Raw genomic sequence first — 16,321 nt, forward strand, 5'->3', positions numbered from 1 at the left:
TGTCAAATATTCTTTAATAAAAATATTTAAGAAAGCAGCCTCCTGAGTACCTTTGCATAGTCATATCAGTGCAAAAGCTGTGTTTTCATTCCAGCTCAAAAAATTAACTATATCGGTCACCATATCAGATGTGAATTTTCCCTCTCTAAAATCACAATCGATCTCAAAAATCCCATATTGGTCGGGCTCTACTGTATACTCACTTCACTTCAACCCATATTTTGTTAGTTATATAGGCTATAAAAAGCATAATTTGGTAAATACTTGTGTATAGAGCATTGAAACAGAGCCAAGTCTCTGTCATTCCAAAATAAACGTCCCTGGTGTATTTCAGGCTTGTTTATAGTTAAAAGTTCAATGTTATGGACAAAATCGTAATTTTTTTTCTGGTCATTTTTGGGATTTTGGTTGCACTATAAACTGCCTTCAGGATTTTATTCATTTTGAAATCTTGTAGCCTCTATGCCTGTCATAGTAATGAAAAACTAAGAATTGTTTTTTAACATTCTATAAATCAATAAAAATAAAATAAAAATACTATTGGCCGATTAACTGGTTATCTGCCTTTTCCACCATCTTAGTTATCGTATCGGCAAAACCCATTAATGGTCGACCTCTTGTCCATAGAGAAAACTGGGGTGCTGCAATTTAAAATTGGTATTTCAAGTCTTCTATATTCCAAGTCTTCTGTAGTCATACAGTAGCTTTGTGTGAGGAACGGAGCAAAACGAAAGTCTTTATTCACTGAAAATCATGCTTCTGCATTTTCAAACGAGAACCACTGACATAAAAACTGGCATGACATATCATCACACATTTTATAAATATATGTGAACACAAATGAGATTTGAGAACAGCAGAAGAGATGAAGATTCAGCGAATAACGACTTAAATTTCAGTATGTTCTTCCCACAATGCTATCATATATCTCCAGAACACTTGGAATATAGCACAAAAGTCATTTGGACTTTTTCTCCCTTTCTCTTAGGGAGCTTGACATCCCCTAATAACTAAATGCTTTCATTGTAAGGACAGGAGCGATAAAAATATATATATATATATATATATATTGCTGTGTGTTCCACAGAAGAAAAAAGATCGAATCATGTCTCTGACCTGACTGGAGCAGTCCTCCAGTTTCTGGACCAGGTTGTCCCAGCGTTGGGTCAGCCCGTCTGTTTCAGACTTGATCTTCTGAGCTGCGGCTGGACTGTTCAACAGATACATCACGTCCTGTCCAGCATCTGACAGAGCACTCAGGGTCCTTCGCTTCTGTGCCATGTCCTCTTTAAGACTCTGCCATAGGGTCAAAGGTCAAAACAGTGACGCTCTTACAATGTTAAAAAGGAACAGAAAGGCTTTAGAGGTGAAGTGTGTAATCTTTGTGCCTCTAGAGGCACCAAAATGAATTGCAAAACTAATAATTGTTCCCAAACACTCTGTGTTTTCCATTGGTTGGAGACACTGATAGTCCCACACCAAACTCCCATGCCATTTGTTAAGCCAGATGTTGACATCAGTCAGTATGCTCAAACAAATGGAGCTATTGTATATTTTGATAGTGCCACAGAGTCACAGTGTTTACACTTTTCAGGGGACTCAACCTATAAACTTCTTTCTAACTTGTCTCTGCATATGAAAATTTGATAGGAGAAAGAAAATTTTAACACCTAAAAACATTACACACATCACCTTTCAGGAAAAAGTAGCGGTTGACTAGGAGATTATTTGTGAGATGGCCTAAATATGACCATAATGCTGTATGTTCCCTGTAATATAGTTCTTGGAACATTCAGTACACCCTAAACTACAGGTTAGTAGCTTAAACTACAAAATGTTTTACTTTGAGTAATCACTGCGTGTTTGTCTACTCACGGCTAATCTGCGGACACTGGCGTTTATTTCACTGGGGTCTTTGAAATCACTGGTCTGAGCTTCACTTAAGGCCTTTTCCTTCTCTGCCAGCCAGGATCCAAACAAACTCTGAATGGAAAGGAAGACAAAATAAAAAAAAAAAAAAAAAAAAAGAAGATGCAATTAAAGTAAGGAAAGAAAGTCATTCAGGTCCGGAACAACATGACAGAATTTTCATTTCAATGTGATCTATCCCTTTAAGTCTCTTCTTAATATCTGCTTCAATTCTCATCACCGAACCCTTTGACATCAAGTGTAAAACGGCACCAATTTACTCTAAATTTATCACAGATAAAAGTGCATGATTACGCCATGGATCAGTTTAGCAGTATGACCACAGACTGATGGAAGTGGTGTAGACAGGCGACATGGGAGAACAAGGTCTTGTGCACTCGACACTAATGATGTTCTGGGTCAATGGTAATGGTGTCTGCAGGTCATAACCACCCATAATTCAATCTCTCAGTCTCTCAAAATGCAGTCTGATCTGTTAAAAGAGCAACCTGACACTCAGATGCATTCTATGAACACACAGTCCAAGCCAGAGGTAGGAGCAAGTCACACATGTGGAAGTCTCAATGAGTTATCTGTCAAATGACAAACGGTATTCAGAATTATTGGTTAATGTTTTTTGTTTTAAATCAGTAAATGACAGATAATTTTTGGTTAAAGCAACCCCTGGATGAGTTGTTCTGTCGTTTACAGTTTTTGTATCAATTCATTGTTGTTGCAATAATATACTGTATACTTTTAGACAGTATTTTATTATCTGTCATAAATGCACATAACATAAAAAAATTCAAGTCATTGCTGAGTCATCCACTTCAAGTCTCGAGTCATTGGTCCTCGACTCAAAGTCAAGTCCAGTAATTAAATCAAGCAAGTCACAAGTCCTGAAATTCGCAAATCGAGTCAGACTCAAGTAAAGTCATGTCACTCAAGTCACCCACCTCCAAGAGACACAACACAAAATGTCCTAATACCTAGCCTTGAGGCACATCATTTTCTAGAAGTGTGACTATAGTAACTTCAGGATTATGAAATTAATGCAGTTCAAGTAAGGATGGGTAAAAGTACCCGAGTAATTGAAAGAGACATCAATGTTCAATCATGAAAACACATTAATTGCGTGGCTTCAAAACATCTCAAATCATTCAAAGTCCAGTAATAATGACATGCAAATAGCCAAAATAGGCTCTCATTTCTAATTGTATTATTTGTTATAGTGGCATTTTGTTGTGGTAACTTGCATCCCAGAGGTTAAAGGGGGGACAATTTGCATTAGCACTGTACATGGTGACTTTCCGTCTGGGGCACCAATGCTCAACAACGCATTGCAGAATGTGTAACACCAAGACACTAAATTGAACAGACACAACACTTATGTTGCAAGAAGTTGAAAATAGGGATGCAATGATATGCAATTTCTGGGCCAATACTGACAACCGATAATGATTTAGTTCGACATATTTTATTTATTTATTTTTTTAAACCCTTTAAAACTGGACATTTTTGTGTGTTACTTCATGAAACAGAATATGGAAAACAGCATAAAGTAGCGTACTTACCGCAGGTGATCCAGATTAAAAAGAGCCCCAAAAACAATGTGACACTGTGCATACATGTTCAAATGATCCTCACAGAGCGGCGTGACATATTTCCTGTATACGCACACTGACCAATAATATATCGGCCTCCAATATATCGTGCATCAAAATATGATGGCCAAAGATTCTTGACTGATGCATTTCTACATAGGCCAACAAAAATAAAAAACAGCACATACGGAACTCGCTTCATCTCTCAGAGTAACCTTTTGAGTTATCCACACTTAAGTAGTCAAAATGACCAAAATGCACATCTCTAATCTCAGATCTCACCTGGTCGTCGAGTAGTCGCTGCCACACCAGCTGAATTTCCTCAAGTTTGTTCCAGCGCTCTTCTGTCCAGCGACACACCGCCGCCCAGCGCTCTCCCAGTGACTGTGAGGAACAGCAGGAAAACAAATTTATTCACTTAATGACTTTACACACACTTTCAATGGCCATTCTCTCAGCACTGGGAGTATCAAATGTCTGTCCAGTTCCAAGATTCTGACTGCACTTCATCCACTGAATTCTCAGCCTTGGCACTGCGTCCAACATTAATAGATTTCATTCCTAAGAGGAGAATTCAGTAAATCCATGGAAAAAGCTGGAATCCACTTGTTGAGGAGAGGTGTGCCGATTCTTTTCTAAGTCATCACACGTAGGCAAAAAAATCCAACAGACTTTCGTTGAAGGTGGGACCCGAGTAAGAATATTATAGAGACTTGGGGAGCATAGCCCTGGCACCTGCCCACAACACCCTATCATTGTGGACATGACCATAAAAGGACAAAAGGTCTCAATTCCATCCCAGGCATATGTGGACAATGATTCTCAATGTAAGACAATTAAATAGACATCTAATTAAGACTTCTAAGACCAGTGTATCCTAAATCATCATCATATAAATAGTAAAACTGATCCTAAAGCAGACTCTAGCAGGTTATAAATGTGAGTTGTAATCTACCTGCAGTTGGTCTTCCAGGGCAGCGGTGGCGCTCTCACCACTGTTCTCATCCACAACCACCACCATGTGTGTAAGAGAGTTCACCTTCACCTGTTCCACCTCTAGGTCATTCTGCAACATCTGACGATGTAACAAAGAGAACAAAGGTTAAAGGTTAAACGTAAAGGGATGGTCCAAGCACACTGTAGTTTTATTACATTGTTTATTACATTATAATTGTTATGTTGCTTCATGTGCTCACAAATCTTTAGTATTCATACTTTTACAGTCATTTTTGTAATACAATGGTTTTTAAAGGAATATTTCAGGTGCAGTAGAAGTTAAGCTCAATCGACAGCATTTGTGGCATTGTGTTGATTACCACAAAAATTATTTAGAATCTTCCTTCAAGGTTACAGTGAGGCACTCACAATGTAAGTGAATGGGGCCAATTTTTAGAGGGTTTAAAGGCAGATATGTGAAGTTTATAATTATATAAAAGCACTTATATTAATTATTCTGTTAAAACGTATTTGTTAAGCTGTACAGTTGTTTAAATCGTTGTTTTAGGGTTTATGGCATTGCGTCTTCATGTCAATGAAGTTGTAAAATTGAACATAACTTTACACAGAAAAGTTTAGTAAGCGATTTTTATCACACTAAAATTATGTTAACATGCATATTGTTTCCATCTTGTGGCTATACTTTTAAACAGTGAGCATTTTAATGTTTACATTCACTTCCACTGTAAGTGCCTCACTGTAACTTCGATTTTTGCTTTTTTTAAAGAAGAGAAGGGACGAGTCATTTGTTTTTTTTTTGTTTGTTTTTTTTTGGTAATCAATATCATGCCACAAATTATGTAGATTGAGCTTTACTTGTATTGAACCCGGAATACTCATTTAAATCAGGATAAAATAAACATCCATCCATCTTCTATAGCCGCTTATCCTATGTATGATTGTAGTAGATTTTAGGGTGGATCTGAAATTTGTGACTGAGGTTCTGTACTAAGTATGAAAGTGTCCAAGTGCCTGTCTCCATAAATAGTGTGAAACAGCTTGGGTGCTCTGGTACCGTCCCTGTGAGACTGTGTGTGTGTTTTCCGCTAGCTGAACAAACACGCTGAGGTCGTGTTTGTCTCCTATTCGCTAGGGCGTGTGCTGATTTGCTCATTCATTCATTTCTCACTCAGCCACTCAATCTCTCTCTCTCCTTTCAGTAGTCATGATAAATTCTCATTGGAATCAGAAAGTCATGCACGCACACAAAGTTATGCACACACACAGAGATTATGACTTTAAGTAATTCATTAACTTCTCAGATCCCCACTAGCATCCAATGAGAATGGTATCTTTAAACGGACCAATAAAATGTCTCCCTTACTTTGTGCTGCTCTATCTGAGACACATATCCCTCCATGCCTCCTGCTATTGGCTCTGTTTCCATTTTACGGATCCGCCCCTCGGTCTGTGTCAGCCAATCGGAGAGCTGCTGGAGCTGCTGTTGTTGAAGGTCCATGAGAACTTCATGAAGTCTGAAGATGGAGGAATGACAACAGAAATGATATATTGAAGATGTGTACACTAATGAAACGGGAGTTTGACAGGAATGTGTCTGCACCTGGACTGGCGGTCCATACTGTCCACCCGCAGGCTTTCCCAGCGTGCATTCAGCAGGGTCATCTGCTCTCGGATCTCCATCTCCTCTTCCTCACTGAGGTTGCCCTGAGTGATCAGCTGGTTTCCCGCCTGCAAGACGTTGCCCACACTGCTCTGGTGCGCCGTCAACTCCATCATGAAGGCCTGTGGGGCCAAAATGATACATTAATAACTAGGAAAACTACACAGACATAATTAGATTAAAGGACCGTTCACACCAAACACATTTTAGTGTTCGTCTCTGCTATTTTTCTATGTCACTGGATGGACAACTTTGATTTTTGTGCTGCGTCCAGCTGTTTTTTCAGTGTTTTGCACAGGATTGCTGCATTTTTTAGATGCAAAAAACCATAAACTTTTAAAAGAACATTTGAGACACCGGCATTCTTTTATTTGAGTTGTGCTGTGTCTAGTTTTTTTTTTTTTTTAGCACAAGAACATGTTTCGGTCTGAACACAGCTTTAGACTGTTCAATGCCCTCTAAACAGATCTTTTCAAACAGTTACATGTTTAAAAGGAATGTTTTGAAAGCTATAGCAGAGGAAAAGATTTTCAGTGAAGAATGACTTAAAATCCAGTCTGTTCCTCACACAAATCTGTTGGACATAAAAATTCCATATAAGGCCAAGTCCACACTAATTCATTTTCCTTTTGAAAATGCATTAATTTCGCTACGTTTTGGCCTTCCATTCACACTCAGATGGCGATTTTTGTCCAGTGAAAACAGAGCTTTTCGAAAATGCTCTACCAAGTGAATAAATTTGAAAACACCATCGTAGAGTTGTACTGTGTACATAGGAAATAAGGCTGGGTGATAATACGAATATTAGCAATATTATCGTGAACATTTTGCTGATGATATAAAATTAGGGAATATCACTAATATCGCGCTAGTGTTAAAAGTTAAGCTTAGTTTTCTAAAATGGCACAAGTAGGCCAATTTCACTCTCCCTTTTCGTCTTACGAGTACGACAGCTTTAAGACAAGAGATGTACTGATGGGGGAGGGTCTGTTTACACATCATTAGCAAAATAGCAACAGCAAGCGACACAGTTGTGGAAAGAGGCACAGGAGGAGATGATGATTTAGTCCCCAAAAAGAATGTAACATCTGTAATATGGGGATGGTTTGGCTTTAAGGAAACAGATACTGAACAAAATACAGTCTTTTGCAAGCTATGTAAGAAGATTGCCACAAAGTTTGGTAGCATAACCAATCTCTTTCACCACCTCAAGCAGCATCCTGTGGCGTACGAGGAATGCATGAAACTCAGCGGGCCATCACTTGCCTCAGCCTCTTCTTCTGCTGAAAAATCTGGTAGGCCTTCCATCCCAAAGCAAACAGAGCTGGTTGAATCATTCTCCTGTGGTGTGCCATATGCGAAAAATAGTAAGAAGTGGGAAGAAATTATATCAGCGGTTACGTTTCACATAGCCAAAGATATGATACCGGTCAGTACTGTGGAAAAAATCATGTTCAAGTGGCTGCTAAAGACAATCGACCCCCGATATAATTTGCCGTGTCGTAGATACTTTGCTCAGGAAGCACTCCCGAAACTGTATTTTAAAGTTTGCGAACAGCTGTCACGAAAGTTATCTCGGATAACGCAATTCGTGACCACTTCCTACATGTGGATGAGCATAACCTGCGAACCCTACCTCAGTCTAACTATACATTTTATTGATGGCTGGGAGCTTAAATCCACTTGTCTGCAAACCAGTTACTTTCCCGATGAACACATGGGTGAAGTCATAGCAGATGGATTACGTGATGCACTTGCGTCTTGGAATTTGAGAGAGGAGCAGCAAGCATGCATCTCAACTGACAACAGGAGCAATATTGTCAAAGCGGTTGAGTTGAATAAGTGGACAAGGCTGCAATGTTTCTGGCATCGCCTTCATCCTGCTGTTGGTAAGTGTTTCAAAATGAGTAATTTTATGTAAATTGAAACTGCAGTTGAATACATTTCCAAAGTGTGTGTGTGTGTGTGTGTGTCAGGGAAAAAGCATGGAGTAGGCTTTGGTTTCACACTTAATTTGTGGAATGGTTTGGACCATAACAAAGTTAGCCTGTTACCTCACTTAACTTTGGTGAGGAACGGGGTAAATGACATACCCAAAATAAAAGGTTTTGAGTCCCTCTGACTGCACACATAATCAAGTATCTTTAGAAAGCTAACACTTGAGACTTTACTATGAAATCTTCAAAATTACTCAATCTGTTACTAACACAGAGATAAAGTGCAAACACAAAAGAAAAAAAATCATATTTCACACTTATTATGAAATAAATACAAAATGCTGTGGGATAGACACCTAAAAACACAACAGGCTAAAGCCCTACCAAGCTGTGTTTCAAATTTGAAAGTGATACTAGCAAAAATGAGCTTTCTGTAAGCCATTATCTAAGTGCTTGTCTGTGTGCCTTTCAGAACACCCAGCGTTGTCAAGGCGACAGGGCGTGCACGTTTGAATCTTCCAATGAGAAGTGTTCTCACTTATGAAATGACGTGATAATGTATGCAAACTTTTACCACACACATATTGCCGTATTCGTCATTTCATTGGTTACATTTCCTCATAAATTAAAACCCTGTAGAGGGCTACTGGTAGATTTCTTTTAACCAAACATATTTGCCTATGCATGAACAGACGTCATCGGAAACAGCTGTTCTCATGCGCTATTTTGTAAATCTATGAAGCTAGTTTTATTCAGAAAACATCAGGGGTTCAATACTTCTGTTCCAGACACTCTACTAAACGCATTTATACAGTTTGTTTTATCGAAGAGCACGTTAGACGCGCATAGTTTGTCGAATAAAAAGGATGACGTCATCGTGTTTACCGATTTCATGATGTAAACAATGGAAGTTCTATGGATTTTTATACAAGTTTGCATGTTTTTGGCCAAAGATTTACTATGGATGTCGTGTAATGGACTATTGCAGTCAAAACCGACAGATGTCATAATTGCTGGATCAAAATCTACACTGCTATAACAAAAAAAAGGTACGGACTTCCTGTTTGTTTGTTGTGCTGTCTATTGTGCACTCTTTACACAAAATAAGAAATCATCAGCTGAAAGTCATTTAGATTGATCAGTGCTTTCATTGGAAGGAATCTGCAGCCTTAGATCTTTTAAATGGTGTACTGGTTGAACAGATTACTTTATAAAGCGATACTAAACACATGTGCTAAATGTAAACAATTGAAAACAAAGGCCGCCTGTGGCCTTCGGGGATAAACTGGTTATAGGAAATTGACTGTATACAAAATACAGATTGTATCCTTTTTTCAAAATATTTTCACAGAGAGAAGCATGAGGGATTCCCGCATTGAACGCAGTATTAGTGTGTGCAAGAAAATTATGGCCAGCTTCTCACACAGCTGGAGAAGGAGAAGAGAACTTTCCAATGTCCAGAAGGACCTCAAGTCTACCAAGTCACCATCTTATTACAGAGTCACCTGCCAGGTGGGGATCCAAGGAACAAATGATTGCTCGAGTCCTGGAGCAAGAACCAGCCATAACCAACGTCTCTGCCTCTGATAAAAAGACAAGACATTTGGTTCCAACCTGGTATGACCTTGAGGTACTGGAGTCTGTTCACAAAGCTCTACAGTCCCTTCTAGATTTCACTGATGCTTTGTCCAGTGAGGACTATGTGACAGTTTCCTGTATCAGACCTGTGCTTTCTCTGTTTAACACCAACAACCCTGCACCTCAAGAGGAAGATACTGACCTCACCAAATCAATCAATAGCTCTATTTTGGAGTACCTCAGTGGCAAATACTCTGATCCTGAGACCAACAGGCTGTTGAAAATTTGCTCCCTCACTGATCCAAGGTTTAAAACCACTTATATTGAGGACCACAAAATTGAGGAGGTGAAATCCCAAGCTGTTGACGAGTTAGAGTCCCTACTTGCTAACATCTATTTTGAACCTGACACTGTTGTGTCCACACCAACAGCAAGTGCAGAAGCTCCACCTGAGCCACCAGCCCGTAAAAGAAGTCAATGGGGAGCTTCTTTAAAGAGGCAGCATCATCATCTTCTTGTAGTGCTTTGTCCCAGAGGGAGGCCATTGAGAAGGAACTGGAAAGCTACTTGCAATCTGCAAATGCTGACAGTGAAACAAATTTACTTCAGTGGTGGAGAATCCATGAGGAAAATTTCCCAAAATTTGCAAAACTAGCCAAGAAGTACTTATGTGTTCCAGCAACAAGTTCCCCATCTGAGAGTTTTTAGTGCCAGTGGAAACATAGTGTCATACCACAGAGCATCTCTTAAACCAGAAACAGCTGACAGACTCGTGTTCTTAGCTAAAAACGTGTAAAATGCTTACCCCAGTTGCACAGTGTAAAATGTAGTACGTGAATTACATTGCTCTATAGAATCTGACAGAAAGCACTTTTTGTAGCTGTTTTGCACTCTTCATATTGTTACATTTAAAAATGATTGAACATTCCTTGTGTTCATTTACTAGAAACGTTAAAAACGTAGTACTTTAAGTACTATGCACTACAAGAAACTGATAAATTGCATTTTTCTGCTTTTCTTTTCATATTGTTATTTTGGTTCATTTGAATATCAATCCTTGTGTTAATTTACATCAGTGTAAAATGTAGTACTGGTATTTAAAGTAATTTGCTCTAAAGAAGCTTCTATGCCTGATTTGTACCTTTTTTTCATATCGTTCTATTAGTACATTTAAACGTGATTGAACATTATGCCTTGTGTTCATTTATGTCAGTGTAAAATATAGTACTTGAAATGCTGTCTACAAAAAAAATAAATAAATAAATAAATAAATAAATAAAGGAAGAAAACACTTTTTGTACCATTTTCTTCATATTTTTATTGGTACATTTAAATAAATATGATTTAAATTTAGTTCATTTAGTAAAAAGCAGTAAGCGGTCACTATGTCTAGATTAATGTTTTAATGGTGTGTTGACTTTGCAGTAAACATTTTGTATGTACTTTGTAACAATAGCTGTTCTATCCAAATCATATCTTCATCATGGGGGCAAAAGAAAACCACCTTTTTAAATGATTCCATAGCAAATGCAAAAATATTGAAATATATATTGAATATTGTCAAAATTGTGAAAAATATCTAGATATATTTTTTTTTAGCTATATCACCTAGCCCTAATGGAAAACAGAGATATTCGAAAACGTTGACGTATTTGTTGTCATGTGACGCAGTCATGTGGTCCATTTAACCCAAAACAATCAAGATGGCGGCCCATGTCGTAGCGGTGTTGTTGTGCCTGCTATTCACTTTGCTAGTGCTGTTAAAGATAAATGTTACTTTGTACAACCTTCACATTGCATTCCTTCAAAGGTGATGGGAAGTTTCCTCGCAACTGTTGTCCGGCAAACAAACACGAGGACAATGCGCAGTAAGGGGATTTAAGCGTTTTCCGATGTTTCAGTGTGAACAATCAACTTTTAAAAAAACTTTTGAAATTTGGCAGTGTGGTTGGAGAGCGTTTTGAAAATGAAAACGGCATTTTAAAATTTATTCGGATTAATCTGGATGTAGTTTAAGTCATATGGGCTACTTTTTTGGTTCTTTTCACGGTATAATATTTTTTAGCCTTGGTCACTATAAACTGTGGTTTTATAAAAAGAGCTGCGTGAAGATTGTTCAGAATTTATCCTTTTGTGTTTCATTGAAGAAAGTCTACCAATCCAATTCAGATGCTCCTCAGAGTGGTTCTATTTAAGTCCTCCATTTTAGTCATTGACTACGTTTACATGGACACCAGAAAGCGGCGTACTGCGAGAAAGCAGCATTCTTGTTTACATGTAAGCAGCTTTTTCCACAGCAACGTAATTGCCCCATGACACTTGTGTAAATAACAAACAAGGTGTCCAAGGAAAACTTCACTATTTTATTCTCTGTTGCTTCGCTTTATTTCCAGATATTCCAGAGTTGTTGCTGTGTTTGATTCTTTCTATCGCGACCTGCAGCGGATTTGCCCTTGAATAGTGCGGTTTCCCTTTACGTAAATCTCCGAGATTCCCTCAATATATAAGCACAAACGTGAGGGACCGTCAATATTTTACAGTGGTGTTTATAAATGGGTATAGTTTATAGTGTATGTGCTTTTCCCACTGTACTCCCAGAAATGTTTTGTTGACTTGTTGGGCTCCATCCTATGACGTTTGTTGTCGGGTCTGTTCACGCACATGCGTACTCTTCAAAAACCTGTTATAACGCCGCTTGTGTTTACATGACCACATAAGCAGCTTTCTCCATGAGAAACCTAGGTGTGTTAAACTGCTTACTCTCAATGCCTTAAACAACATAAGAAAATCAGCATTCTCGTTTATATACTGTTTCAGAATGCCGCTTTCTGCACAAACCCTGGAATAACCCGCTTTCTTAAGTGTATGTAAATGTGGTCATTGCTTTAGCTGTTTGCTGGTGTTAACTGAAGCTCCTGACCCATATCTGCATGATTTTATGCACTGCAGCCACACGATCGACTGATTAGATAATCGCATGGATGATTGTTGGTGTCAGACGGGCTGGTTTGAGTATTTCTGTAACTGCTGATCTTAAATATAAATATATGGTCTTAAAATTGTGCAAAAGTTCCAAGATTAAAGGGCCGATACATCTTACCCACTGACACATCTTATCCCACACTCCCCTATGCGGATGTTTCTTCAACTTCGGGCAATTTCATGTCCCAGGTGTGGATTTTTATTACAATGATCAAATTTAAAAAAAATGTCTTATTTGAAGGTCTCATTAAAACAGACCTGGAAATATTTTAGCAGGCCATCATCATTTATTTTTAGGTACTTTTCAAATGCCCTTTATGCATACACTTTACTGTTTTAACCTTATTCCAGACACTTTTTTCCAGAAGTTAATGTACTTAATAACAAAGTTCACAATAGTGCCAGTGCTTGTGAGCATGCTTGAGATGAAATATGAGACAAGTGATGTTTGAAGAAAACAAAGAAAATTCAACCTAAATATTACTTCAAATCAAGCTGTGATTAAATTATGCAAAAAGTGTGAAAATGATTTAATCGGGTCACACTTTATATTAGGGGGCCATAACTACTATGTACTAACATCAAATACATACAAGACTATGTATTTACTGTGTAACTACATGTTGTTCTGCAAAATATCCACATTTGCTGCTACTGAGGTTGAGGTACGGATAGGTTTAGGAGTAAGGGTAGGGTTAGGGTAAGGATAAGGGATTAGAGGTAGGTTTTGGGGTAAGGGTTGGGTTATGGTTAGGGGTAAAGTTAACAGTGTAACTACAAATGTAATTAAATGCAAGTACTTTAAATGTAATTACAATGCAACAACATGTATGTACATTTTAAGTACATAGTATTTAGGATACATAAAATGTTAGCAATGAAATTAACTTAAGCATGACAAAGTAAGCTGCCATTTTATTTCAAAAACATTAAAAATGTCCTTTCCATCAGCGTCATTTCCACCACAGAATTCTATTAAACACAAAACAGAATTTGAGTTGTGCTGGAAATGGCACTGTAGTGGGAATGTTCATGACTCTCCTATGACATGAATCTCCTGTGGTGCATATGCATACATTGTTGGACATTGTTAGTACACAGATTTGAAAAATCACTGACTGAAAAATTCACAGTGCTAAAAGTGCCAGAAGTTGAAAAAAGACCCATATTATATATAAAGTACAGTACACTTGTACGCCAACCATGTGTTCTGCTTTGTCTTCTAATCTATCTGACCTGGCAGTTTTCTGGGTCACCATATTTCCAGGTTAAATCACTATAGTAACGGCCATGGCAACATCAGAACATCAGCATAGAGCCGAATCAAACTTCTTGCAACAGGTTAATCATAACAAATTATGACGTGAGAGTATGGGTGCGTAAAAGTGTAAAATAACACAGTGTAGTTTTTCCAAACAACAAGAACAGGTAAAGAACCTAAAGGACAAATCATGCAACATACAATTCTGCGTATTATTTCAGTGTTTGATGATTAAAGTGGAACCGCAGCAAGGACAAAGAGGTAAATGCATATACCCAGCACGGCTTTGGCTTAATTGCCTCACTGTGTTTTCTGCAGCAATGCCTCACATTAGCGTTCACTTTCTGACAGGAATGTAAACCTCAACCCGCCCTGCACACCAGCCCTCATGCCCTAAAACTCCTTCTCAGGATCCGTCACTCAGGCGTGAGTTTATGTGTACGGGCTCTTATGTCTGACAGAATTCCTCAAATTCCTGGCATGTTCTGAGCATTTTCTCCAAGAGGAGGAGGAGAGCATAGATCATCTGAAGACAGGGCACACTTACATTTAAAGTGTTCTCAGGTTGAAGAGAAAAAGAATAGAAAAAGAATAAGCAAAGGTTTATTTCACCATTTTTGTAGCTGAAGATGCATCTATTATTATTTGTGTTAGGGGTGCACAATATATCGGCAGCATATAGTCACTCACTTGGCACTTTATTAGTAACACTATGGTCCTAATAAAGTGCCTGACGTGGTCTTCTGCTGTTGTAGCCCATCCGCCTCAAGGTTCGACATGTTGTGCATTCTGAGATGCTATTCTGCTCACTACAATTGTACAGAGGGGTTATCTGAGTTACCATAGCCTTTCTGTCAGCTTGAACCAGTCTGACCATTCTCCATTTACCTCTCTCATCATCAAGGCGTTTCTGTCCACAGAACTGCCGCTCACTGGATGTTTTTTGTTTTTGGCACCATTCGGAGTAAATTCTAGTGACTGTTTTGTGTGAAAATTCCAGGAGATCAGCAGTTACAGAAATACTTCAAAAACCAAAAATCATGCCACGCTCCAAATCACTGAGATCACATTTTTTCCCCCATTCTAATGTTTGATGTGAATATTAACTGAAGCTCCTGACCCATATCTGCATGATTTTATGCATTGCACTGCCCAATAGTTGTCACTGATGTGTAAATGTGGACATTAATTTGTTCAATGTATTCATCTGTGTGTTATCTTAAAGTTAAGGAAGTTTGGAACAAGCCATGTTTGCAGCTTAGTTACAATAAATGCTGTTTTTGGACTAGGAAGAAGTTTTGAGTCCTCAAAGTAACAATATGTTTTCATGGTGTATTTTTTGCCCTTTTTCAACCTCGACAGAACAGTCACTATTCACTTAAATTATGGCGAATAAACCCTGTGGAGATTTATTTATTTTTATTCACCTTTTGTGTTCCACGGTAGAAAGAAAGTCCGATTTGGAGTGACAGTAGGATAAATAAATAACGCAATTATCATTTTGGGTGATCTATTCCTTTACCTCTTCTGAGAGAGGCTGGAATTTTAATCTTTAGGCTGATCTGTGTTGAAAGTATAGATTTGGGCTACAGAGATATGGCCTGACACTGGGTAGAGAAGTATGAATTAACTTGAATGATGGAAATACAGTGTCACATGTGTACCTCATGCGTGTGGAACTGCTCTTTGACCTCCTCGACGTCATCAGACACATCGTCCTGCATGTGCATTGCGTCCTCAGCAGACAGCAGCCAAGTGAGAACCTCCTCCAGTGTGATCTGATACGTGTCCAGATTCACCTCCATCTCTCCCTCCATCTCCACCACTGTCAGTGTGCTGGGCACCTTTGCCAGTGCACTGCCCGCCTCCACTGCCTTTTCAGCCAATCCCTGCTCAAAATCAGACAGCAGTTCAGTTCACGGACAGAATGACAATTGTAATGTTGAAGGTCAAAATTCAGAATGTTTTGACAATACCCACTTTCGCATATTTCACCACATTACTTTTTTCCAGGCAAAATACTATGCCTTTTTACAAGGCATAGTATCACTTCAAATAAGACTGAAAACAAATGGTTGAAGTTAATGAAGGTAAAAAAAAATAAATAATAATAATAATAATATATATATATATATATATATATATATATATATATATATATATATATATATATATATATAGCTTCAAGAAAATGAAGCCTATTTGAAGATATTTTTGCATGAGAAATTCTTTTTACTACATTTTTATAACATTTCCCCTCCAAATTGTAATCTGTGTAATGTCAACAACAACAACAAAAAAAAATCAATGATTTAATTTTATTTTATTTTATTTAAATACTTAATTCTAGTATTTGTAGTACTGCCTTCTATGTATGGCCATTTAAATAAAATAATCTATTACAGTAATTTCTTACTGCAACAATGAAAAAAAC

The 16,321-nt window shown here is 38.0% G+C and overlaps 1 protein-coding gene across 1 annotated transcript in view; it reads right to left on the reverse strand.

Moving 5' to 3' along the window:
- The window catches only part of LOC127419658 (dystrophin-like), a 375,384-nt gene that overhangs the window by 261,905 nt on the left and 97,158 nt on the right, over positions 1-16,321 (reverse strand). Inside the window, exons 10-16 of the mRNA XM_051661226.1 lie at positions 15,552-15,776; positions 6,070-6,251; positions 5,833-5,983; positions 4,468-4,587; positions 3,795-3,896; positions 1,876-1,983; positions 1,117-1,296 (exon numbers count right to left, since the gene is read on the reverse strand). Coding sequence (XP_051517186.1) covers positions 1,117-1,296; positions 1,876-1,983; positions 3,795-3,896; positions 4,468-4,587; positions 5,833-5,983; positions 6,070-6,251; positions 15,552-15,776 — 1,068 coding nt within the window. The remainder of the gene's footprint in view (positions 1-1,116; positions 1,297-1,875; positions 1,984-3,794; positions 3,897-4,467; positions 4,588-5,832; positions 5,984-6,069; positions 6,252-15,551; positions 15,777-16,321) is intronic.

The sequence above is a fragment of the Myxocyprinus asiaticus genome, chromosome 29 (assembly GCF_019703515.2).
Source record: "Myxocyprinus asiaticus isolate MX2 ecotype Aquarium Trade chromosome 29, UBuf_Myxa_2, whole genome shotgun sequence".
NCBI classification, from domain to species: domain Eukaryota; kingdom Metazoa; phylum Chordata; class Actinopteri; order Cypriniformes; family Catostomidae; genus Myxocyprinus; species Myxocyprinus asiaticus.